This window comes from Salvelinus namaycush, chromosome 29 (genome assembly GCF_016432855.1).
Source record: "Salvelinus namaycush isolate Seneca chromosome 29, SaNama_1.0, whole genome shotgun sequence".
NCBI classification, from domain to species: Eukaryota; Metazoa; Chordata; class Actinopteri; order Salmoniformes; family Salmonidae; genus Salvelinus; species Salvelinus namaycush.
The window spans coordinates 26,028,340-26,055,977 of NC_052335.1; the positions used below are offsets into that span (position 1 = coordinate 26,028,340).

The following is a 27,638-nucleotide window of genomic DNA, read 5'->3' on the forward strand; positions in this document are numbered from 1 at the left end:
TTTTGTCATGGCCCTGTATGTGCAGTTGTCACTCTCACAGGCAAACCGCTTTCTACAGCCATCAGGAATCTGTGTATCCTTCTCTGTTGAGACATTAGGCTGGAATGATTTAGTATCATTGCAAATATCAGTGCAGCTAGGTTTTGTGGAGGAATATGTTGGAGTAGAATCACACACCTGTTGTTTGTCTAAGTCTAGCCTCTCTAATGCAGTCTGAATGTCCATTATCCAATGCTGTTGGTTTGCAGGTGTTAGATTAGGACCAAGATCAACGTCATTCGCAACAATGCAGGTAGGTGCAGGTACCTCGTGGTGTTGAGAGGAAGCCTCTCTGAAATTAGTAAAGCTCTTCATGGGTGCTGCTCCGTTCATTTGGGCAGATGATACAGAGGGGATTTCGTGATCAATCATCTTGGAAGGCTGAGGACTTTGACGTACTCCAAAATGTTGTACATCATTGGTTGTTGGATTGGATGACACCAGATTCAAACTGGCATGTGTGTCAGTGCTGCTTGTCCGAGATAAAATGCTTCTTCTTTGGAAGTCTCCAGCTAAAATCTGTTCACGCAATCTTTTCTTGACATTATGTTCCGCACTCTTCCTCCGTGTCTCCACCGGTTTGCTACTTGTTGCTGCTGGACTGTGTTGAGGCTGAGGGTCTGGTGAGGTGATCTGCAACATGGGGTTTGTCATAAGGTTTTCCGCCAAACTAGCCATTGCAGCCAGAAGTCCATCATTAGACAGCCCTCCTGAATTGGAGGCAGAATCAGAATTCCCCTTCACTTCTTTCATCTTCATCAGTGTTTCTGCTCTGAGTAAATTATCAATATGGTCTGTGGGAAGTCTGTGAAGTGAGACGGTGGGGTTGTTTTCTGCAAGCACCTGAGTGAGAAGTGGCTCATATAATGCACTACTGCCAAACCCAGGGTCACATGACTGCTGAAGATAACCATCTGTATACGATTCATTTTCTGTCTTCACTTGGACATTTCCTGTGTGCTGTATGACTGTGCTTTCTGGCAAGCGTCCAGCAGGTCCGTAGGGGCCATAAGGATTTTGGAACGTTGGCTGTGGAATCGCTGAGGTCTCAAACATATTGGGAATATTTGGAGTAACCATAATTTGTTTAAGAATCTCATCGGGTTGTTCGCCATCATTTGCATACGGTGCAGCAGGGTTATACTGTGAAGATGGTGGGGGCTGAGTATTGAGAAGTTGCTCTGAATTGAGAAGATCAAGAAATGATGAAGGCAAGTCTGCTGTCAGGAGCTCAGTGTCATAGGCTTTGCAGTGTAAACGTTTGGACAAATGGCCTCCAAGTGATTTGGGATTTGTAAATTCTCTACCACACCTAGAGCAAATGAACTTTCCATCTTTAACAATGGCAGGCCACTTTGTTCTTTTGTTGCGCTTGACTTTTTTGCCCATCTGATTTTTTTCAGCAGCGTTTTTGGTGCCGTCTTGAGATGCACTGTTTCTTGCTAGCAATTGGTTTCCTGCAAGGACATGTGATTCCATGTTGGTTTTCTGCATTCTTCGACTCCTTTCAGGGGGATTGAAATTAGAACGCAAATTACTTTGAGTCTGCGGTGTGTAGGGAAGTGCAGCATTTCCCAGCTGATTTGAGAGACTTGAGTCTTTCAGAATGTCCACATAAGAGGGGAAAACAGGCTGAAGAACATTATCCATAGTTGTTGGTAGCAGTGACTCTGCTGGTCTTTCCACATTAGGTCGCATCATATGACTGGATGGAATAACATGAACATCCATTCCTCCACCATCCATTTGTGGCATCCCTTGCAGGTTTGAGGAGGGATATACTTGTGAATGATAATTCTGGATTTGGTTGTTTCCTGGTGTTTGTTGCCATGGCATACTAGGTGGGGCATATTGATTGGGGTTGTTTCCTAGCTGGGAGAGTACAATGGGATCTAAGATATTGTCCATTTGGTTGGGGAAAGCCTGGCTTTGGACAGCAGCTGAATGGGAAGCGTAAGAGTGGTTTGAGTTTGAGTACAGGGGCGGGGTTGGCTGAATGACGTTGTGGCTGTGAACTGGGACACCATTAGCCTGTTGATGTTGTTTTGGAGCAACAGAGTTATGGTTCCCGATCAGAGGCAGACTCGACGGGGCAGCTTTTCTTGCTTTTTCATGTTCCCTTGTTTTTCTCTTAACAAGTTTCCATTCTGTATAAAACTCTGGGTGAGCTGCTTTCATATGCTTGGTAACACTTCTGTAGGAGCTGTAGTTGCGATCGCATGTCTCCAAAGCACAGTGGTGTCTCTCTCCTTGGGGTAGGGCAGGAGTAGTTGGTAATGGGTGTTGCTGTGGAGCAGGAGTAGCTGGTAATGGGTGTTGCTGTGGGGCAGGAGTAGCTGGTAATGGGTGTTGCAGTGGGGCAGGAGTAGTTGGTAATGGGTGTTGCTGTGGGGCAGGAGTAGTTGGTAATGGGTGTTGCTGTGGGGCAGGAGTAGTTGGTAATTGGTGGTGCTGTGGGGCAGGAGTGCTTGCTAACGGGCACTGTGTATTCTCTGTTCTGCAACCAGTGGCTGGCAAACGAGTTACTAGTGGAAGAAGTGTGTGAGAGACCGATGGAAGAATTTGAGGCATTGGAGTTGACATGTAATGGGAGGTCTGGCTTGATGCTGACATGTTAACAGACATGTGTGGATGTTGTTGTTCTTGAACTGGTACTCGGTAGTCAGAATTGTAGTTCCTGGATTCATAATTTCCACCTTTGCGAAAACTCTGGACCTGACCTTGAAACACACTTGGTTGTTGGGCATGATGCAAATCCCCAGGATATTGGTATGAAGCTAATGGAGGATTATGTGGTTTGGGTCTCATATAGTCATATGCAGCAGTCTCTGAGGGGTCTTGGTGTCTATGTCTCAGCTGATTTGGGTCATGTGTTTGTGCATTTGTGGTAGACCGAATAACAGATCTTTCTGAATATGGGTACAGTTCTTTTACTGGTGGCTCACTTTGAATCATGTATCGTCGATCATTCTCAACAGGACCTTGAGAAGCATTCAGCAGGTTGTCAATCGAGTGCTTCACCTCAACAGATGCTGATGGATGAGAAGCCTCAACAACATCCTCTGAGAAGGAAGCCTGATCAGAAAGCATCCTCTGGTCCAGAAAATGAGAAAGGTCAGTGTCTGTAGCTGGGTATTCCACCTCTTTTGTGACATGTTCCTCCTGGTGCAGATCCAACTGTGACTGAGAATGGAACACTTTTCCACAGTTAGGGACTTTGCAGGTGAAAGTTTTGTAATGCTGTGACTCATGGTCGTAAAGCTTATACGCTTCATTGAAAATCTTCCCACATCTAGGAAACATGCATCTGGCTTTAAATACGACATGTTCTTTTCTGTGTACAAGCAGCTCTGTGTTGGAGAGAAAGCTGGCCTTGCAGTTCAACTGTATGCAAATGTAGGGTCGGACACCACAGTGCACTTGCAAATGATCGTTAAGGTGGGTGACATTAACAAATTGGCGACGACAATACTGACAAATCACCTTTTTGTTCTGCATTTCAAGGAAGCGCTTTGCTTCATCGTTATCTCTATGTGCTTTCACATGAACAAGAAGATTTCGGAAATACTTGAATCCTTTTTTGCAGTTTGCAACAGGGCATGTGTTTTCCTCAGTGCTGCTTTCGGTCTTAAGTCCATAGACTTTGGTCTGAACTGATTCTGTCTGAAGCGACTCCCCATTGTGTTCTTGGGAATCGCTGTTTGCATCTTTTTTCCGAAGTAGATTTTCAGTCTTAGCTTTCAGAGCCGCAATAACAGGAGCAGCCGTTTTGGGATTAGCTAATTTTTTATTTGTTTTAATTGCAGCTAGTCTTTCCTTGCATGATAGCTTTACGTGTGATGCCACGTGTGGTTCCAATATGTCTTTTGAGGTAAAGGTCTCCGCGCATATCGGGCAGCTATAAAGTCCATCTTTGTAGTGAGTCTGTGCATGACGTACAATCCTGTGCCCCAGAAACTCCTTGTCACACAGAACACAGTACTGCATGTATGCCTGCCAGTTTCGAAACCTGGCCGAGATGAACCCTTTCTCTCTCAGTTTCTTTGTCTCTCGGATTTTCTGTCTTTTATCGGTTATTTCATTCAGTTCATGTGTGGTGTCCACGAAGTAGTCCGTGACGTCTCTGAACACTTCCTCACCCTGGGTTGTGTCCTCCTCCTCCTCCTCAGGGGCCTCTGGGATCTCATTGTCATTCAGCAAGTCAATGGAGGACACAATGGAGGCCTCCTCACCCATAAGGGTCAGGCAGTGACGCTTCAGTGTCTTCCAGTCCCAGAACTCAGGGTCAAAAGGCCACTGGGTCTTGAACACCAGCAAGAGCTCACAGCGGAGCGAGTTGGGCACAGGAAGATTCTCCTCCTCCAGCTTCTGGTCTGGCTCGTTGTACAGAGTCTCCACGGCGTAGTAGGAGTCCACTGTGGGTTCCAGGAGGAACTCTGTCAGCTGGCAGGCCCGCTTTACCTCCAGATCAGTGGGCAGCAAACATGAGATGGTTTTGCAAATGGTGGCCTTGTTGTTTGCGTCACTTGATTCCAACTGTAGAGCCTGTATGCACATGTCAACACACACTGGCAGTCCAACCTTACCCACCTGTAAAAAAAATAAAATAAAAGGGTTTTAGAGTGAAACGCACTAAATATTAATTGACTATCAATGAAACAAGAGAGCACATAGAACAAAAGGGGTGGAGTGCTGACTATACAATGCAAAAATTACAGTGTGCCATGTTCAGTCTATATACACCCAGAAAAAAATAAATGTATCAGGGCAGAAGCTTACCTCTGATTGAATGACTTTGATGAAGAAGAGGATGTGGAAGACCGTTGTGGACAGCAAAGACATCTGACGACATCTGTCCAGGAACGTCTCTTCAGATGACTCCATCCGCTTCAGCAGTTTGCTCCAAAACAGTGTCAGCTCCCTGGAGAGAAAATAAATAAACCAAATAGCTTAATAATTAGTCATAATATATTCTATAATACCTGAATTATCTGAAGAACTAAACAAGATTGCACAGCGCATTTTATTTTGTTTTACAACTACTGTAAGTTGAAACAGGTAATAACACAATAGAAATACATTTTATATGTCAAACCGATAGGAGGGGTGGGATTTAATGCAAGAAACGTAGCGCCATGATCTTACCAGGCACAATAAGTGTCTCCTTGGAGAAGCTGACGTGTTAGAAAGGCTGAGCATAAGCTGAAGGCTCCCCTCTCATCCCCTTCCGACTCCAGGTTACAGATCATTTCTAGTGCATCACGGCAATCAACCTCGGAGAGCTGTCGATAAAAATGAAGAGCTGCATTGCATTCAAATGATATTTCAATGTGGTATGCAACAGGTCTGCCTCAAGCCACAATTACACCTTTTCCATTGAACGGCCTGCCCTTTTGTTGATGAAAGTCTCAATTTCATACACTAGAAAACAATAGCGAGGACAGAGCCATTCTGATTGGTGCAATGAATCCACGGAGGCCTGACAGTTAAATAATTAAAGTATATATGGGCCCTGTTCAAAAGTAGCAGACTATATAGGGAATAGGCTGCCATTTGGGACTCAACCTGTTTCTAGCAGACTGTCCCAACCTACCTCCTCCATTAGTGGTTCCTGTGCTGAGGCAGAGCACAGGCAGACCAGGTACATCTGCTTAAAGTGCCCTTTTCCTTCAAACTCGGGACACTCTGCACAAACCCTTGCCAGCAGTGCAGCCCTCTCCATGTGGTTCTCCTTGATAAGGTGCTTTACTCTCATCTCCAGCAGAATGGGTCCCTCAAGTTGAAGGAACTTGTGAACTAAAGAAGAGGATATTGAGATTCATACAGAGACAATACAAATAGAGTACTGATAAAAAATGCTGGTTCAAATGTACAAGACTTGAATAACAACTAGTATCAAAAGTTGTTCCTGGATCTAGACGCAGTGTTGTGCACAGGTTTTTCTTCCTTTATTGTAGTAAAAGAACACTCACCCTCCTCTGTTTGTGGAGACTCATTAGAGAGGAGACTATGCAGGGTGCTGTTTGTCCACACACCAGTCTCCTGAGCCACAGCAGACAGGAGGGCCAGCTGTGTGATGCCATTCTCCTGCAGCTGGGAGTGTGCTGACTGCAACACACACAATTCACTCAGTGACAGTATTCTTAAAGCCGTAGGTACTTTTAGAAGCAATTACGCATTAAAATAAATGGTGCATCCTTGCAACATATATAGTATTATGTAGTACATTTCAGAAACAGACTAAATGGAATCTTATCTTAAAATACTATCCTGAATAGATAAAGAAACTCAAATCAGGAATACAGTAACCTACAAGGGTAGTTTACAAGACCTCATTGAATATAAAAAGGACATGCGTGACATGACTAAGCATTTTTACCTGAACAGATGACTTGAACTCTTCCCACAAGGCATCTGGGAAGTGTTCTGGCAGGGAGAGCAGCAGCTCTACACAGCTCCTGCACAACCAATAGGAAATCAAATGAGCTACCCAAACATGATGACTAAAGCCTTTGTATTTTGTGCAGTGATTTAAACATGATCATCTGAAGAATAAAGGCAAGTCTGGTAATGATCAATAATGTTAACAAAGCACTGTAAAACAAATAGCTGGAGATGGTGTTAGGTAACTTCATCCAATGTTTTATTCTACATGTAGGGTGTATCATACAATTCTACATCTGAGATAATGTATAGTACAGTAATTCATCTGATGTGCATTTCAAATTATGTTCTTCTAAAATCTCATGGGTACTAATCTTGCAGGCACATGGAGAATTACAAGCAGGCTAAACCCCTCCACCAATTATACAGGCGTACTCACAGTGAGAGACGTTCAAGTACGAGGGGGACGTTTTCACACTGAGAGGAGAGGCAGGAGGAGGCCTGGGCATAGCTCAGCAGGGCCACTGTATACACCTCCACCAGGGGCAGGGGCTCCTCCTCCATCCTCCATCGACCAGCATACTCCACCAGAGTCTAGAGAGAGAGAAATAGGGGGGAAGTTACTCACTTTTCTCTTATGCACCAATGAAGTCATCCACAGAGAGCTACAAAGGCAGATGTTTGATATCTTTAGATGCAATATAGTGCCTACCACTACTACGGCTGAAATTAATTTGCAACAGGAGGGGGGGGCGAAATTTCTATAATTAGCCTAAATGTTTAGATGTGAAATGACAAGCAGTTGTAATGCATCCCGTTTAGACCAGTAGAATAAAATAAAAAAAGCTACCAACCACTTCATTCATGTTGGATATGGTTTAACAAAACTTGAGGCTACATTTCTCCAACGTCCTACAGAATAGATGTGTAGCCCCTTTCCATCAAAGCAGAGGGGGCTGGGCAGATGCCCACACACAGAGAGCAGTGAGACTCTGGAGAGTGCAGACAGATGAGCCTGGAGGAGAAGCCCGGTTCTGAGCAGCATCAAAAGACAAGTATTTCTGACAGCTTCTCTCAGTCAGGCAACTCCTCAGAGAGAATTAAGTTATAAAAAAGTTCTTGAGAACTGTGCAATGACGAATAAATCTGATGTAAGTGAGAAACCATACAACTTCATTCTGCTCATGATGGTGAGAGAACATTTAATGGCCTATGCTACATGTGTGTTATTAGCTACCTCAGTATTGTTGAATTATTCACAATCTCAGTGTACCTTGGCATAGAAACAACAGTCTACATTACTGTTAACGTCACTGCATGGATGGTTGGCTTCACTTTGTCTCAGACGGCTCAGTAATAAAAGCCTACTAGTGGAAAAAGCCTTTGCAGGTTGGTGAGGTTATGGAGACTTATCTCCAGTAACAGCTTCCTCTTCTGCTCTTCAGGAAATAAATGCTAGCTGGAGACAGGGCTGAGGCTAGTTGGATGCTAGAACATTGGGCTGGGCGACGTGGCCTAAAAATTATATCTAGATCGCTTTCAAATTTATGGGTGATTCACAATATATAGAGATTATTTAAACGTAAAAAGTCAACACACTGCATTTCAAACAGTCAGGAATAATGTAAAGAATTAAGGGCTTGTAAAATGATTAATAGGCTAAATATACAATGCTTCAGAAAGTATTCACACACCTTGACTTTGTTACAGCCTGAATTTCAAATGGATTTAATTGAGTTTGTGTCAATGGCCTACACAAAATATCCCATAATGTGAAAGTGGAATTATGTTTAGATATTTTTACAAATTCATTAAAAGTGAAAAGCTGAAATGTCTTGAGTAAGTATTCAACCCCTTTGTTATGGCAAGCCTAAATAAGTTCAGGAGTAAAAATGTGCTTATGTCATATAATAAGTTGCATGGACTCACTCTGTGTGCAATAGTGTGTAACATTTTTAATGACTACCTCATCTCTTTACCCCACACATTCAATTATCGGCAAGGTCCCTCAGTCGAGCAGTGAATTTCAAACAGACTCAACCAAAGACAAGGGAGGTTTTCCAATGACTCACAATTGGTTGACGGGTAAAATTTAAAAAGCAGACAGTGAATATCCCTTTGAGCATGTGAAGTTATTTATTACACTTTGGATGGTGCATTAAAACGGCTAAAGAGTTTAATGACTGTGATAGGAGAAAACTGAGGATGGATCAACAACATTGTAGTTACTCCACAAAACTAACCTACATCACCGGGGCCAAGCTTCCTGCCATCCAGGACCTCTACACCAGGTGGTGTCAGAGGAAGGCCCTAAAAATTGTCAAAAACTCCAGCCACCCTAGTCATAGACTGTTCTCTCTGCTACTGCACGGCAAGCGGTACCGGAGCGCCAAGTCTAGATCCAAGAGACTTCTAATCAGCTTCTATCCGCAAGCCATATTACTCCTGAACAGCTAATCAAATGGCTTCCACACTATTTGCATTGCCCCCCCACCCCCACGCTGCTGCTACTCTGTTATTATCTAATTATAGATACTTTAATAAATCTAACTACATGTACATAATTACCTCAATACCGGTGTCCCCCGAACATTGACACATTGACTCTGTGGCGGTACCCCCTGTATATAGCCCCGCTATTGTTATTTACTGCTGCTCTTTAATTATTTGTTATTCTTACTTTTTTTTAAAGGGATTTTCTTAAAACTGCATTGTTGGTTAAGGGCTTGTAAGTAAGCATTTCACTGTATTCGGCGCATGTGACAAATACAATTTGATTTAATTGACAGAGTGAAAAGAAAGAAGCCTGTACAGAATACAAATATTCCAAAACATGCTTCCTGTTTGGAATAAGCCACTAAAGTAAAACTGCGAAAAGAAAAAAAATGGCAAAGAGACGTACTTTATGTCCTGAATACAAAGCGTTATGTTTGGGGCAAATCCAACAACATATCACTAAGTACCACTTCATATTTTCAAGCATGGTGGTGGCTGCTTCATGTTATATTTATGCTAGTCATCGGCAAGGACTAGGGAGTTTACTTTTATTAATAAAAATAAACGGAATAGAGCTCAGCACAGGCAAAATCCTAGAGCAGGGGTCGGGAACCTTTTTGACTAAGAGAGCCATGAAAGCAAAAAAGTTGGAAATTTATTTCAGTGAGAGCCATATATTTTAAAAGTGAATTCAACTAAATGTCAGTATAATAAGCCTCTGAATTTATTCTTAAATAATGTTGTTATAATACTCACCATTAATGCGACTTCTGGTGCTGCATGGATTTGCTGATGTCTTTGTAGTCTGGTTGGTACTTGGTGAGGTTAAGCTTCATGCAAGCGTTGAGGCTTTCATCCGTTAAACGTGATCGTAGGTTGGACTTGATGTTTTTAAGATGTGAGAATGACTGCTCACATGCATACGTAGATCCAAACATGGTCAATACAGCAATACTCACATGCTGCAGTGTGTGGTATGTGACAGGAAGCGCGTTCCAAGTTTTGAGAATCAGCTGGTCTTCGGGTTGAAGTTTTCATTTCTGTCCACATGTGCTTGCTCGCCAACTCCGCTTTCTGTCGTGTGATTCTTTCCAAATCTTCATTCAGTGACTTGAACTTATTCACCCACATGTCTGAGGCCTTCAGGTCAGCCACTTCTGCTTCAAAATCTCTGACGGAGACACCAGGAATGTAACTCAGGTCGGCTGTGTTCAGTGAACACTCGTTTGGAAGGGTGATGAACTTAAAAAGACGAGTGTGCTCACGAAATTCTCCAAAGCGTGCTTTGAAGGACTGTAGGAGACTGGATGTGCAGCGAGCTAGCTGGTGGAGATCAAAGTTTTGAATAGGCTCACTTGCTGTGCATGCATCTTTAAATTGGCTCAGTTTTTCAAAATGTAGTAAACGACCTGTTTCAAGATCCATGATGAAAAGTTCTAGCTTGTTTTCAAAAGCGCAAACAGCTTGTTGAAGGGATAACACTGTATTTCCAATGCCTTGCATTTTCACGTTGAGCTGGTTCAGATGTTCAGTCATATCTACGAGATAGTAAAACTTGAGGAGCCACTCAGTTTCGGCTAGCTCAGGATGCTCGATGCCTTTCATTTCAAGGAAAGTCCGGATTTCTTTCAGGCAAGCCGCAAAACGGCTAAGCACCTTCCCTCTTGACAACCAACGCACATTGCTGTGCAAAAGCAGACCAGGATAGTTATTTCCAACTTCATCCAGCAGTGTTTTAAACTGGCGATCATTTAAGGCTCGAGCAACAATAAAGTTGATCACACGAATGACCAGCGACATCACTTCCCCAAACTGCCTGTCACACGTCTGAGCACAAAGTGCCTCCTGGTGTAGAATGCAATGGAAACTTAGGATGGGTCTATTTTCATGTTCACGGAGAAGCGCCACAAATCCTTTTTTATTCCCCACCATACACGGAGCACCATCAGTACACACTGAGAGAAGTTTATCCATAGGTAGATTTTTTTCTTGAGCAAACTCCATGAAAGACTTAAATAAATCCTCACCTCTTGTGGACCCTTTTAATGGCAGAACTGCAAGACTTTCTTCGCGCAGTGTGTCACCAACAGCATATCTTGCAATCACGCTGAACTGCGACAAATGGCTCACGTCTGTTGACTCATCCAAAGCCAGGGAAAAGAACGGCGCTGCATTTATGTCCTTCACTTGCGTTTCCTCCACTTTGTTTGCCATCACGATGGTACGATCATGAACAGTTCTTGCCGACAGAGGCATGTCTTGTATCCGTTTAATTATCTTGTCTTTGTTCGGAAGATCATCAAAAAGTTCATTGGCTACATCCAGCATGAACGTTTTAGCATACTCGCCATCTGTGAATGGTTTTCCGTTCCTCACTATTGCTAAAGATCCAGCAAAGCTAGCGGAATTATAGTCACCTTGCCTGGTCCATACGCGGAGTTGCTGCTGGCTAGCTTGCACCCTGCTCAGTAGCTCTTGGCACGCTGTCTCCCGCGGGGTATTTTGATGCAAAGGTAGCATGGCGCGTGTCGAAGTGCCGCTTTACATTCGACCGTTTCATCGATGTAATTTTGTCATTGCAAATTAGACACACCGCAGAACCTGCTCTCTCCACAAAGGCGAATTCTTCGGTCCATTCGTCCTGAAATGTACGATACTCGTCATCTTTTTTTCTTTTCGCCATCTTCTTCGTCGAAGGGTTAGCTTTGAGCTAATGACCGAGCAGACTGATTCAAAAGGAGGCGTTTCCCTGTTTTACCTAGCAACGGCCAACGTAGGCCAGTATCATTTAATTAAAATAATGGATAATTGCTCCTGCAGCCCTGAACAGGACATGAGCAGTGAAAAATCGATGGATGGATTAAAACAAGGAGTTGTAGCGATGAGACAAGATAGTAATTACTAGCGATTGGATACCACGAAAATTGGGGAGAAAAGGGGATAAAATGTATTAAAAAATAAAGTGAGAATATTTTGTTTTATCTGCGAGCCAGATGCAATCATCAAAAGAGCCACACCTGGCTCGGGAGCCATAGGTTCCCGACCCCTGTCCTAGAGTAAAACCTGGTTCAGTCTGCTTTCCAACAGGGAGACAAATTCACCTTTCAGTAGGTCAATAACTTAAAATACAAGGCCAAATATACACTGGAGTTGCTTACCAAGACAACATTGAATGTTCCTGAGTGAACTGGTTACAGTTTTGACTTAAATCAGCTTGAAAATCTATGGCAAAACTTGAAAATCGCTGCCTAGCAATGATCAATAACCAACTTGACAGAGCTTGAAGTTAAAATTAAAATTAAAAAAAGTGCATATATTGTACAATCCAGGTGTGCACAGCTCTTCGAGACGTACCCAGAAAGACTCAGTTGTAATCGCTGCCAAAAGTGATGCAAACATGCATTGACTCAGAGGTGTGAACACTTATGTAAATAAGATATATTTCTGCATTTAATTTTTCAATAAATGTGCAACCTTTTCTAAAAACTTTGTGTGTCACTATGGGGTAGTGTGTGTATATGGTTGAAAACACATTTATTACATTTTTAATTCAGGCTGTAATGTAACAAAATGCGGAATAAGTCAAGGGGTAAGAATAGAGTATTCAGACCCCTTGACTTTTTCCACATTTTGTTACGTTACAGCCTTATTCTAACATGTCCTTAAATCTACACACAATACCTCATAATGACAAGCAAAAAAGGTTGACATTTTTGCAAATGTATCTATATACAGTGGGGCAAAAAAGTATTTAGTCAGCCACCAATTGTGCAAGTTCTCCCACTTAAAAAGATGAGAGGCCTGTAATTTTCATCATAGGTACACTTCAACTATGACAGACAAAATGAGAAAAAATAATCCAGAAAATCACATTGTAGGATTTTTTATGAATTTATTTGCAAATTATGGTGGAAAATAAGTATTTGGTCACCTACAAACAAGCAAGATTTCTGTCTCTCACAGACCTGTAACTTCTTCTTTAAGAGGCTCCTCTGTCCTCCACTCGTTACCTGTATTAATGGCACCTGTTTGAACTTGTTATCAGTATAAAAGACACCTGTCCACAACCTCAAACAGTCACACTCCAAACTCCACTATGGCCAAGACCAAAGAGCTGTCAAAGGACACCAGAAACAAAATTGTAGACCTGCACCAGGCTGGGAAGACTGAATCTGCAATAGGTAAGCAGCTTGGTTTGAAGAAATCAACTGTGGGAGCAATTATTAGGAAATAGAAGACATACAAGACCACTGATAATCTCCCTCGATCTGGGGCTCCACGCAAGATCTCACCCCGTGGGGTCAAAATGATCACAAGAACGGTGAGCAAAAATCCCAGAACCACACGGGGGGACCTAGTTAATGACCTGCAGAGAGCTGGGACCAAAGTAACAAAGCCTACCATCAGTAACACACTACGCCGCCAGGGACTCAAATCCTGCAGTGCCAGACGTGTCCCCCTGCTTAAGCCAGTACATGTCCAGGCCCATCTGAAGTTTGCTAGAGAGCATTTGGATGATCCAGAAGAAGATTGGGAGAATGTCATATGGTCAGATGAAACCAAAATAGAACTTTTTGGTAAAAACTCAACTCGTCGTGTTTGGAGGACTAAGAATGCTGAGTTACATCCAAAGAACACCATACCTACTGTGAAGCATGGGGGTGGAAACATCATGCTTTGGGGCTGTTTTTCTGCAAAGGGACCAGGACGACTGATCCGTGTAAAGGAAAGAATGAATGGGGCCATGTATCGTGAGATTTTGAGTGAAAACCTCCTTCCATCAGCAAGGGCATTGAAGATGAAACGTGGCTGGGTCTTTCAGCATGACAATGATCCCAAACACACTGCCCGGGCAACGAAGGAGTGGCTTCATAAGAAGCATTTCAAGGTCCTGGAGTGGCCTAGCCAGTCTCCAGATCTCAACCCCATAGAAAATCTTTGGAGGGAGTTGAAAGTCCGTGTTGCCCAGCAACAGCCCCAAAACATCACTGCTCTAGAGGAGATCTGCATGGAGGAATGGGCCAAAATACCAGCAACAGTGTGTGAAAACCTTGTGAAGACTTACAGAAAACGTTTTACCTCTGTCATTGCCAACAAAGGGTATATAACAAAGTATTGAGATAAACTTTTGTTATTGACCAAATACTTATTTTCCACCATAATTTGCAAATAAATTCATAAAAATCCTACAATGTGATTTTCTGGATTTTTTTCCTCATTTTGTCTGTCATAGTTGAAGTGTACCTATGATGAAAATTACAGGCCTCTCTCATCTTTTTAAGTGGGAGAACTTGCACAATTGGTGGCTGACTAAATACTTTTTTGCCCCACTGTATATATTTTTTTTAAACTGCAATTTCACATTTACATAAGTATTCAGACCCTTTTCTCAGTACTTTGTTGAAGTAGCTTTGGCAGCGAATACAGCCGCAAGTCTTCTTGGGTATGACGTTACGAGCTTGGCACACCTATATTTGGGGAGTTTCTCTCATTCTTCTCTGCAGAATCTTTCAAGCTCTGTCAGGTTTGATGGGGAGCGTCGCTGCACAGCTATTTTCAGGTCTCTCCAGAGATGTTCGATCAGGTTCAGGTCCGGGCTCTGGCTGGGCCACTCAAGGACATTTGTTGTCCTATTGGAAGGTGAACCCCCCCAGTCAGGTCCTGAGCGCTCTGGAGCAGGTTTTCATCAAGGATCGCTGTACTTTGCTCCGTTCAGCGGTCCCTCGATCCTGACCAGTCTCTGCCGCTGAAAATCATCCCCACAGTATGATGCTGCCACCGTCATGCTTCACCGTAAGGATTGGTGCCAGGTTTCCTCCAGACGTGACGCTTGGCATTCAGGCCAAAGAGTTCAATCAGAGTGTTTCATCAGACCAGGCAATCTTTCTTCTCATGGTCTGAGTCCTTAAGGTGCCTTTTGGCAAACTCCAAGCGGGCTGTCATGTGCTTTTTACTGATGAGTGGCTTCCATCTCACCACTAGCATAAAGGCATGATTGATAGAGGGCTGCAAAGATGGGAGAACCTTCCAGAAGGACAACCATCTCCCTCAGAGGAACTCTGGAGCTCTGTCAGAGCGACCATTGGGTTCTTGGTCACCTCCCTGACCAAGGACCTTATCCCCGATTCCTAAAGCTGGCCGCAGTTTGGCTATGCGGCCAGCTTTAGGAAGAGTCTTGGTGGTTCTAAACTTCTTCCATTTAAGAATGATGGAGATCACTGTGTTCTTTGGGACTTTCAATGCTGCAGAAATGTTTTGGACCCTTCCCCAGATCTGTGCCTCAACACAATCCTGTCTCAGAGCTCTACAGACAATTCCTTCGACCTCATGGCCTGGTTTTTGCTCTGACATGCACAGGCAACTGTGGGACCGTATATAGACGGGTGTGTGCCTTTCCAAATCATGTCCAATCAATTGAATTTACCCCAGTTGGAATCCAATCAAGTTGTAGAAATCTCTCAAGGATGATCAATGGAAACAGGATGCACCTGAGCTCAATTTCGAGTCTCATAGAAAAGGGTCTGAATACTTGTAATTTTTTAAAATGTATTTGTAATACATTTGTCATTATGGGGTATTGTGTGTAGATTGATGAGGAAAACGTTTCTCAGAGGTTTGAATACTTTCTGAATGCACTGTACTTTCTGAAGGCACTGTAAGCCTTCCACAACCATAAGACCCACTAATAATTGCATTTTATCAAAATAGTTTAACTTGCCAAAGGCAGTAAGGATCGTGCCTTACTGCCTTTCGACAGTAGAAGAACAAATGTTGGTTTCAATGGCATATCAGGAAATCTTAAAGAATTCGCATTTTTCCTATGGTCGGATTTTGGCTGTAGGCGGTTAAAAGCAAGGTAAGATATGCAAATGTAAAATATCCAGGTTTCAAACAATAATATGGCTGGCTAGGCATCGCATATGTAATTATTTAGGTTTTGGAAATGTATAGTATTAGAAAATCATTCCATTGTTGGGCAAATAGGCCTATTAGAATGCACGTCTGTAGGCTATGGCTAGCTACTATGGTAATCTAGAGAATACGGTTGTATCTCCCTGGCCTGAACCGATTGTACACTAAGATACAGTCCCTATACAAATCTAAGGTTTCTACCCAAGCCAGCTGGTCGTTCGTGCTATCGGTTGGGTTGCCAGAGACGCAACCCAGTCGTTAAGTCTTTTTGTTCTGTATCTATGGACGCGACCCTGGAATAGAAAATGTGCTCTCATCAGGACACTGTTGTTCAGAGGAGCTAGCCAACACAGTTAACACTTCAAACTGAAGCTGGAAAGACTGCAAACTAGCTGCATCTCATTTCGTTTTCTGCTGACATTTCTTTGTACAGTATATATCCATTAAAATGATGCCAGTTGATTCATGATTTTGACCTGCCGATGAAAGCCGTCTGCCTCATCCCGACAAGCAGGAGATTGTTTCAATATTGAAATTCATTGTTGCAAATGTCAGCGAAAGAGACTGCAAGGTTTATACAAAGCTCTGCTGCTGAAAATCAAATGCTAGTTCAAAAGAAAAATGGGAGATAATGTCTCGATTTTTATAATGGAGATCAAGTTTATAAATTGCCTTGCTGGGATGGTGAGACAGTGGATTGCACAGTGAGATGGAACAGTAAATAGGCATTTCAACATCATAGCTTAAGCCGGTGGCAACTTGTGGAATAGACACCGGCTGGAATGCCTTTTTAACCAATCAGCTTCCAGGATTAGACTCAGCCGTTGTATAAGGCTTGTTACTACAGGGTGAATGTGTTACCTTGTCGGGCAATGATGAATGCCCCAAAATGTCAAGCCCCAACTTGGGCATCATCTTGACGTGTCTCTGAGATCAGAGATCCCCAGGACCAAGAATCCAACAGTTCCTGGAAGATGTTGGACCAGAGAAGACGGCCTTCAGAAATGTGCCACTGCAGAAAAGAAAATGACGACACTGCCTTCTGGGAAGTGAGAGAAGCTTGTGGATGACTGTCATTTTGTGTCTAAGCATTTTGGAAACCTGGAAATGGGAATCTTGAAAGCAGTCTCCACTCTTTGACCACTCCAGCCAGCCAGATTACCTCAATGTACTCGCTACTTTTGGCCTGGAGGAGCTGAAGTTGTTCACAGACCGCTTTAGCCACATCCTGGAGGAATGTCAGGACTTCAAGTCCTCCACACATGCAACGCATGAGCGGCTGGAGCTCAAGGTAAATGTCCACCACTTCAGACACCTTCAGCCACAGGTGCTGTGGCAGCGCTTGCTGCAAGCTACTGTTGGGAGGCCAGACCAGTTCTCCCACATCAGGGTAACGGTAAAGATAATGCTGGTCTTTCCCATGAGCTCATACAGCTGTGAGAGAGGGTTCTCAGCCATGAAGTGCATCAAGTCAGACTGGAGGTCCAGCCTGTCTACCAGCATGATGAACAGTCTGCTGCTGATCTCTGTCCATGGCCCGGAGACTGAGACTACATGGCAGAGAGGGCCGGTAGCAAGTGGTGAAACTCAAAAAGGTCAAGACTAATAAATTGCCTATTTGATCAAATCTGGCAACCTCTCCTCTCTTATTTTGACCATTCGGCTCTCTGAATTTGTACATTTCAATGCACTCTCACTTGTGATCTTTTAATCTACCCTTGGGTGGCATGTGCTTGCCCCATCACCCGTGCTTTCCCCTGTCTGCTCTTATGTTTATATAAGAATTGCATACCGGTCTTTTCTACAAAGTACCTATACACCATTCTTGTGTGTGTTCAGAAAAACTAAGGTCAAGATGACCATTCAGTGACTGAAGAGGGAGGGTGAAGCAAAGTAAGTGAAGGCTGGGAAAGACACACGTATTTTATTGTATATTGTTGTGTTATGTTTTTTAATGGGGCAGCTGGTAGTGGAACGTAATCTCTAACTTAAGTTGATTCAGTAACCAGTTCTCAATAACATTGTTCTGTCTCAGATATATTGTATACATGTGGTTAACATGTTCAATTAATACATAATGTAATGATGTTTGTCTGTTTTCATTAAGATGCAAAAAGTTTTTTTATCTTAAATCAAGGTCATGTAATATGGATTTGTGTATTTCTGAGACTGATACAGACAATTACTTTAAAAACACTGCAAATTACCTAGACCCAGGTTGGCATATGAAAACATAAAAAAACAAGTATTTCATTTTGGGAGGGTTCAAGTTGACTGGCCATGCCTGGCAGGCCAGTCAACTGCAGGAGAAAAGTGCCTCCCCAACAGAGCTATGGATGCAAGGACTGACCATCCATGATATCAAAACTATAGCTGTAACCATGTTGAGGCTATATTGTGTTTCTATACATTTACTTTGTTTACAAACTTTGGCTTAAAAAAAGCTTATGGGATAGGACAGTTGAACTAAGCTCATGAGGCATTTATAAATTATATTTTTCAAGAATCAACGGGTTCGTACCATTCATTTAAAAGTAAAAAATACATACAATTGTTGCAACTACAGATTGCCCCTTTACAGAGCACTCTCTCCTCCAACAACAAATTGGCAACACTGCCGCAGATTGACTGATCCCAACTCATGCTTCTAGTCATTACCTTCATCAACACGCTGACAAAAGACAACACCCTGCTTGATGCCACCTATAAAACTAATAGGATTCAAACATGTATGCAGTGTACTCTACACAGCCTACAGTAACTGCCTAAAAAGCCATCTGTCTGACTTTCTCCATAGTCTCCCTCTCTCTACAGGTGTTTATGACAGTTGCTTTTTAATTCAACTGGGCTCTCGTTGGCTCTGAAGTGGATCACAAACAATAACAACAATAAGCAGCATTCATAATCATACAGCAGGTCCTCATCTGAACCAGAATCTAGGATTACAGTAGATGTTGAATATGGCTATTCTCCTTTATGACCAGGAAGCAAACATTTAACTTCCCATGATTAATAATTTCTAACATTCTTTCGGTACATACCAAAGAATGGAGTTTGCTACCGTTACGACCAGTATGTACTTCCAGAAAAGGTCTATTGCAACTGAAAAAATGCCTGGAAGAATGTAAGTATTGTTTTTGACTAAGTGCGCATGTGCCAAATCCACCTCTTCTACACCTCCTGTAACATTAGTAACGAAATTAAAATACGGTAAATAAAGCCTATCCAGAATTATAAGCTGGTTGGTTCGAGCCCTGAATGCTAATTGGCTGACAGCCGTGATATATCAGACCCTATACCATGGTTATGACAAAACATTTATTTATACTGCTCTAATTACGTTGGTAAACAGTTTATAATAGCAATAAGGCACGTCATGGGGTTTGTGGTATATTCTATTCGCTAATGATGCTAGTGAAGAATATCCTAGCCTATACATTGATGATCGGCCCTGCTTTATTGAAGTTGCGAAACTTTGCAAGCCAAGAAATTGCAAAATGTCATTGCGGGAAATTTAGAAATGGGGTGAGCAAAATGATTAGATGCAAAATGGTCACAGTCCTATTAAACCCAACAATCCAAAGAAACGTTGGCACTCTCAAACTGCAAGGCTAGAGCATAAGGCTCAAAACCAAAGCAAGTAACGTCAGTCTGAGCAAAAATCTGGAGATTTCTCTGACAGGACATGCAATATTCTAAAGCAACTGGTCTGGACAATATGCCTGCTAGGTTTGTAAAAGACACTGAACATATTTCACCCTGCTTCACCTATATATCTCAATAGAACAAGGGAGGGTTCCAAATTACCTGAAACTTGCTAGGGTTATCCCACTACACAAGGTAGAAAGGTAGAAACCAAAGTAACTACAGGTCTCTATTCTGGGAGTCCTGGAGAAGATGATCTATGAGTAAATTGACATGTACATATCCAAGAATGCACTGATGTATGATTTGCAGTCCGGCTTTACAAAGTCACATTAAACTAATTAATGTTTACTGTATTTAACCGACCGTATCAGGAAAGAGATGGATGGAACATTTTGTGGGATGGTTTTACTGGACCTTCAGAAAGCCTTTGATACAGTAGCCCACCAGATACTACTCCACAAGTTAAGGGCCCTAGTTGGGTTGTAAAATTCCTGGAACTTTCAATACATTTTCCAGAAATCTCATTTGAATGTTTCCCGGAATCAGGGGGGAATAAAGCAGGTAATCCGGAATGCTCCAAACAGGATTTCGGGAAAACCAGATAATTGATGAAAAGTTCCTGGAATTTTGTAACTCTAGGCCCAAGGTTTTAGCAGCATGGTATCAGATGGTTGATATCAATGGCACCTTATCAGATGTAAGATTAATCAGCTGTGGAGTGCCACAAGGAAGTGTTTTAGGGACACTACTCTTCCTTTTTATATAGTGCATTCGGACAGTATTCAGACCCCTTCCCTTTTTCATTTTGTTACATTTCAGCCTTAATCTGAAATGGATTAAATAAAAATCCTCAATCTACACACACAATACCCCATAATAACAAAGCAAAAACATGTACTTTACTATTGACCCTTTGCTATGAGACTCGAAATTGAGCTCAGGTGCATCCTGTTTCCATTGATCATGCTTCAGATGTTTCTACAACTTGGAGTCCACCTGTGGTAAATTGAATTGATTGAACATGAAAAGCACACACCTGTGAAAGATGGAAGGTGTTTGTGTTCTCGGAAGTACGGCAACTAATCAGTCTCCTCCATTCCAAAAATACTGAATCTTAGGAGTCGATCCCTAGCCGGAGATGTTTTTTTCTAGTCTAGAGGTCTTGGTAAGTCACAGTACTTAATGAACTTTAAACTACTTTATTTTTTATGAGAGTGGTCTGCCCGCAGGCAGCTTCAGATGCAGCATTCCTTTACAGACAAATAAAATGCCTGTTCAGTGGCGAGTCGAAAGAGTCAGAAAGAAACATGCCGTAGCCAAGGTGCTTTCACGGATATATGACCGCGGTATCATTTTATCTCTGAACAGAATCCTTATTTTTTCCCTCCGTTCCACTATTCTGACCAGCAAAATACAATTTCTGAACTGATTCAAACCCCCAAAAAGTAACGGTATATATCGTTCCTTTCGGTTCCTTTTTAAACCTCTGAAAATTACATTATTTTCTTTACATTTAGCTCAACATTAAATGACTTGCTATGGAGCAGGTAAGCTATTTACATGCATTGGACAGACAAGTGTAGGGCTTCAGAGCGTTGGCTTAACATTGGACTTGAGCTATCTAGCTAACAAGCTTGTGTGTGCACCAGAATTGAAATAAAAACACGTTTTACCTTTTTGTAGTTAATAAATCCAATGCATGGCTCTACAGTAGAGGTCAACCGATTAATCGTAATGGCCGCTTTCAAGTTTATAACAATCGGAAATCGGTATTTTGGGGCGCCGATTTGCAGTTTAGTTTTTTTTTTATACCTTTATTTAACTAGGCAAGTCAGTTAAGAACACATTCTTATTTTCAAGGACGGCCTAGGAACGGTGGGTTAACTGCCTCGTTCAATGGCAGAACGACAGATTTTCACCTTGTCAGATCGGGGGATTCAATCTTGCAACCTTACAGTTAACTAGTCCAACGCAATAACGACCTGCCTCTCTCTCGTTGCACCCCACAAGGAGACTGCCTGTTACGCGAATGCAGTAAGCCAAGGTAAGTTGCTAGCTAGCATTAAACTTATCTTATAAAAAACAATCAATCATAATCACTAGTTAACTACACATGGTTGCTGATATTACTAGATATTATCTAGCGTGTCCTGTGTTGCATATAATCTGACTGAGCATACAAGCATATACTGAGCGGTGGTAGGCAGAAGCAGGCACGTAAACATTTATTCAAACAGCACTTTCGTGCGTTTTGCCAGCAGCTCTTCATTGTGCGTCAAGCATTGCGCTCTTTATGACTTCAAGCCTATCAACTCTCGAGATGAGGCTGGTGTAACCGAAGTGAAATGGCTAGCTAGTTAGCGCGCGCTAATAGCGTTTCAAACGTCACTCGCTCTGAGCCTTCTAGTAGTTGTTCCCCTTGCTCTGCATGGGTAACGCTGCTTCGATGGTGGCTGTTGTCGTTGTGTTGCTGTTTCGAGCCCAGGGAGGAGCGAGGAGAGGGACGGAAGCTACACTGCTACACTGGCAATACTAAAGTGCCTATAAGAACATCTAATAGTCAAAGGTTAATAAAATACAAATGGTATAGAGGGAAATAGTCCTATAATTCCTATAATAACTACAACATAAAACTTCTTACCTGGGAATATTGAAGACTCATGTTAAAAGGAACCACCAGCTTTCATATGTTCTCATGTTCTGAGCAAGGAACTGAAACGTTAGCACATATTGCACTTTTACTTTCTTCTCCAACACTTTGTTTTTGCATTATTTAAACCAAATTGAACATGTTTCATTATTTACTTAGTTACTTTTTACTTACTTAATTGATTTTATTGACGTATTATATTAAGTTAAAATAAGTGTTCATTCAGTATTGTTGCTTTTTTGGTCCTCCAATAATCGGTATCGGCGTTAAAATCATAATCGGTCGACCTCTACTCTACCGTGCAAACTTTTTATTCGCATATACAACGAAATATTTTGCTGTGAGACTGGAATTGTCTATTTAGGCGCACCAGTACGTCTAGAAAAATTAAGGATTCTAGCTTTATTACCTGAAATATTTTTTCATAGTCCTTGTAAAAAAGGTCAGCGTAGAGCCCTGCATTGTGAAACGTGATAAGGATACTATAGTTAACTATCATTGAAAAAGTTAATCCATTCTTCTGTAATAAAAAAATCTCACTCCCTAATTTCTGAATAACACTAACGTCAGTAGGCAACAGTAGACTATGCTTCGGAGGGGGAGGTAGCCTGCACACACACACACACACACACACACAGGCACACTGGCAGGCTGACACTGAAAAAAGTTGTGACACAGTGAGGGCTTTATAGGCACTTTTTTTTTGTGGGACTAGGAGAAAGAAAAGAAAATGCCCGGAGTGTAAAATAACAGTATTAACCGGTTCACATGCTGTTAATGGTTATGTTCCTGAAACAGTATAGATTACTTTCGTTCCCAGTTCTGATTCTGTTCCTCAAAAAACAAAAACGATTCCAACCCCTGGCGGTAGCCATAACTTCATTGACCGGCCCTAGAATTTATACATACGCAACAGGACCATTGTTCTTCAATGTGAATAGACTGGGAATTTTATGTCATCTTAACATTTTAATGGAAAACTACCCCCCCCCCCCAAAAAGTGCTTAAACATTAAGCAAAATTGTCCATTTGTCACATCCCTAACATATCCTATATTGTTTACTTAATCTACTTACATTAAATATTAATGTATTCCGTGTTGCGCTGGTGAAAGAGATATGATATTCAAATCAAAATCAATGACCTTTCCTGCTGCTGGATCAGCCGACCTGTGCCCGGCAGTAATAATGGATTTTATTGGAAGTGCATGAGAGGTGAATTTGGCAAATGCACTCTTGGTCAAAAACAATACTTAAGATTCTTTCCAGACAAGGCATTTTTTCAGTTGCATGTAACTTTTTACTTAGACTTTTTTTGGAAGTACATACCGGATGTAACGGCAGTAATGACGATAGTTACTCAGCAAAACTCTATTCTTTAATAAGTACCGTACGCATTTTGAAATTATTAAGCTTAAAAAGCTGGTGAATGGCTTCTTCCTGGACATAAAGGAGAAACGCAATATTCAATGTCTCTTGTAAATCTAGATTCTGGTTCAGTCCTCATCCTGTCAGCTTAGAGTAGCCATATTACTTGATAACAAAAACAAGGTTCCACATCGAAGATCAGATCCACAGATAAGTTGTAAACACAACACACACATGCTGATAAAATGTTATATTTTCAGTGTGTCAGCACAGGGATATAATCCATCAACATCCATCAAACCCTCAGAGCGAAAGACATAGCACAGCTGTCAGACACGGAAGGAATCCCAAATGGCACCCTATTCCCTATATAGCGCACTACTTTTGACATGAGCCCTATGGGCCTTGGTCAGAAGCAGTGCAATATAAAGGGAATAGGGTGCCATTTGGGGTGCACACACATACAGCTGAGGTCAGAGGTCATGTGTAGTATTTGATTTCATTGTAAGCTGCGACTGGGATGTGTAGGAGGATCTGCTGTTCTCCCGGCTCTCTCCACAACCTCTACACCTTGGTAGATATCACAGTAGGCCTTTAACAAATGCACTGGCCAACATAATCCAAACAACCAGTTATCATTTATCACAACTATCTTTAAACTGGAATCTAAAGAAAAAGTAGCCTTAGAATTGCAAATAAATTAAACCATCAAGTGTTTTTCTTAGCTAAGCTAAATAACCCATCTAGAGTATATAATGTAATACAGTCTAATAATGTATTGTGATTGTATTTATGTAACAATGCCTCAAGAGACTTTCCTCATGAGAGGCGCTAACTAAATACATAGAATCCCATTCACCCCTCCATTTTGATCTGGTCCTAATTAGAGAGAAGGGAGGCGGGAGGGGGACCTGGGCTGCCTGGTAGACATCTGGTAGAAAGCACACTGCCAGTCCAGCCAGACTAACACCAACAGTAGAGTAGGATCATCCATATTCATCACCATCCATGCTGTGACCAGGGGCAGTGGCTTGTCTCACATGTCTTCAATCTCCAGACAACACATGGCATCCTAAGACCGAGCCGGGGTCGGGTGGGAGGAGGCGATTTACAACACTCGGCAGCGCTGCTGGTAGTCTAATAACACCACCATACACTCACTCTGCTAGATGAGCAGAGTAGAGGCAGGGGAGCCATGCATATCTAGGAACCCAGCTGTGCACCTGGGGATAGTGCTCTTTCAAGCATCATGCAGCTGAGTGTGGAGGGCAGAAAACAAGCAGTTCTTCCACACAGACAGACAGAAAAGGAAAATGTATGCTGTTTGAAAAAGAACGCTGGATTGTCATGAATAGCCAACAGATACTTTTTTTAAAGGGTGTTATTTTGTAAACACGCTGTGCTGAATTCAAATGTACATGTTGCAAGATGAATGACAATTTAAGTGTGAAGATGAAGAACCGTGCCTACTGCAGTGGCACTCATCCGTTCTCTGTGTCCTTCCATCCTCCCACACAGCGCAAGGACAGTCGTTGCCTCTAGCCACAGATATTCACACATGCTTGATATTCTACTGCAACAATGACTGCCACATCAAAGTCCAAAAACTCTTTATGCAACAAGATTCAACAGAATGATTAACAGCATGCTAATGAGGCCTGCTACTGTTCATTTAGACCTCTGTTCATGTGTTACAATGCAAATCATTATTGTTACAGCAATTCAAGCTGGTTTAGCCAAGGCTGGCTCCAGGCATAAGCAGTCACTTAGGGCCCCAGGCCGCCAGGGGCCCCCAAACCCCAAAAAATAGACGCGTTTTTGGAGGCGGGAACTCAGTCAGGGTCTCAACTTACTGTTGAGAGTTATAATGGCATAACACACAAGGTGCAAGTTAGAAATTTGGTTGTGCATGAGCAATTTTTGTCTTATGTCAGTCACTCAATTAGCCATGTCAGCTAACAATTTTTTGATTGGCAAGTCTGTCTAACCAGCTATCGAAAGTTGTGGTAATCATGGACGAATACCCAGGGGCCCTGTACTACAGGGGGCCCCTATTGATTTTGTTAGTCACTCTCACTCAGATATCCGTAACATAGGGCAACATACACATATGGCATAAGTCATGGCAAAAGTATTTTCACCACATGGCAAAATTAGTAGAATTGCATGAAATGAGCTATAAAACAGATTTGCTCCATGGCAAAATTAGTAGAATTTCATTTAATGTGTTGCAAAATTCCCAAATTCTCTCCACCTCTTGGCAAAATGTGTACTATCCCAGAACCTGCTTTAAAATGGCAACATTTTCACCACACCCCATAACCAAATGTGTAGGATTCCAGGAAATTTACTTAAACGTATGTTTCTCTCTGCCGTCAAGAGGGGGGCCATGTTTTGTCCTCGAGGACTCTGGAGGACTTATAAAGTAATTTTACTATCACCGCCTCAGTCATGAATGGAACAAGCCCTTGACTATGAGCAAAACAATTTTTTTAAACATGAAAACCAGGTGTATGGTGAAGTAACAGTTCATTGTTCTTCTTCATCTGACACTACCCAGTCGACTGAAAACTTGGCCAGATTAAATATGGGTCAGTAAACCAATAGCTACATGAAAGGCACAAGAAAGTAAAAGTGGAGCAGCCTCAGTAGTGCATCAAACTTGATGGGAAAACGTGTTCAGCGATTTCAAAAGGAGTTCACACTGTGACAGAATAGCCTAACTCAGATGTTTCAAACCTTTCCTCCGGGACCCCCAACAGTCCATGTAGTTTACCTAGCCTATACCACAGCTATGACACACCTGATTCAAACTTGTCAACTAATTTTAAACCCTTTGAATAGGTGTATCTGAGGGCCACAAAAACAATTGTGAAATGTCTGGGGGTCCACGAGAAGAGGTTTGAAAACTACTGTCCTAGTTAACTCAATAATTTGTTTTATAACCCACATTTAGGAACAATGGCTAAATGGGTACAGTTTCAGTTTAACAATCCGAGACCATGCATGGACACAAACACCCCACATTTATTTGAGACCTGTCAGCAAAAGATGCAGTGTAGTGTGTGCGAGGCCTGTCCCATTGCAGTGAAGGCAGAACAAAGCCATTTGTTCGCTAGTTAGCTACTAGCTAACTAGCTACTTCATTATCGTTAGCATAGTAAATTAGTTGCTAGCCAACTACAACGCTGAGACAGTCAACGCTGAGACAGTCAACGCTGAAACAGTTAACGTTAACTTTATCAACGGCCGTAAAGTCAGCGTCTCTGCGTAAACTAGACATGACAAAGCAAGGCTGATGATGGACCGCCTCATTGCGCCTATGATAATTCAATAAGCTAGCTATGTCAGCACACAGTATCAAAAGGGTAGCTAAGCTACAGAGAGTGTCAACATCAAATCAGTTAGCTATCTAACGTTACCACAACGTGCGAAAGTCAGTCACATAACACAATAGCACCAGCTAGTGTTACAACAAGTATACGTATGCTTATTTTACATAAATAATTAAACCATTTCCACATTGACAATGGCAACATTATCCAGGATTGTAAACTAGCTTTAGCTAGCTATGCTAATGCAAGGCTCGAGGATTATTTTGGAATCGCCAGCGCGCACAGCGAAAGAAAGAACTAACCTGGCAAAAGTGTTGACAATACTGAGTAGACGACTGAGTCGGCGAGTCCGTACTGTTCTTCAGTGCAATTGCTAATTTTAGCAATTTCTCTCGGAGTGCCACAATCGTTGCACTGGTATCGGTCTGTGCGCTGAGGTTTTGTTCGGCCTCTTCGTCCGCCATCTTCACACCCAACTCGGTCGCGTACCACTGCCGCGTACGCAGACAGCATGTGACCAGAATAATTAACGCACGCAGAATCAAATGCCACTGTACTCCACCGAGGGGCGTAGCAGTTTTGAACTCTGTGGAAGGTAGCAGGCTGCGCGTATGTTTTTTTTTGCGTGCAGGCACTTAACTATTATAAATCAACTAAACTTGAAGACATCAAGAGGCCAATAAATAATGAACATTAGGTTATCAGTTCAAAACGTCATTTTAGTGATTGTATTCGTCATCACAATCAGGTAAGGTAATCATCTATCAGTCTTACCAGGCCCTTTAAAAAATGTATGGGTGCAGAAGT

General features: G+C 42.2%; 1 protein-coding gene across 1 annotated transcript; it reads right to left on the reverse strand.

Moving 5' to 3' along the window:
* Positions 1–622: 622 nt before the first annotated feature.
* LOC120024225 (zinc finger protein 292-like) lies at positions 623–27,295 on the reverse strand. The gene is made up of 9 exons (XM_038968420.1): positions 27,134–27,295; positions 6,863–7,017; positions 6,419–6,497; positions 6,012–6,147; positions 5,633–5,835; positions 5,185–5,321; positions 4,819–4,960; positions 2,985–4,629; positions 623–672 (listed from the first exon to the last, which is right to left on the reverse strand). The coding sequence occupies exons 1-9, from the start codon at positions 27,293–27,295 to the stop codon at positions 623–625; spliced, it is 2,709 nt and encodes a 902-aa protein (XP_038824348.1).
* Positions 27,296–27,638: the final 343 nt, after the last annotated feature.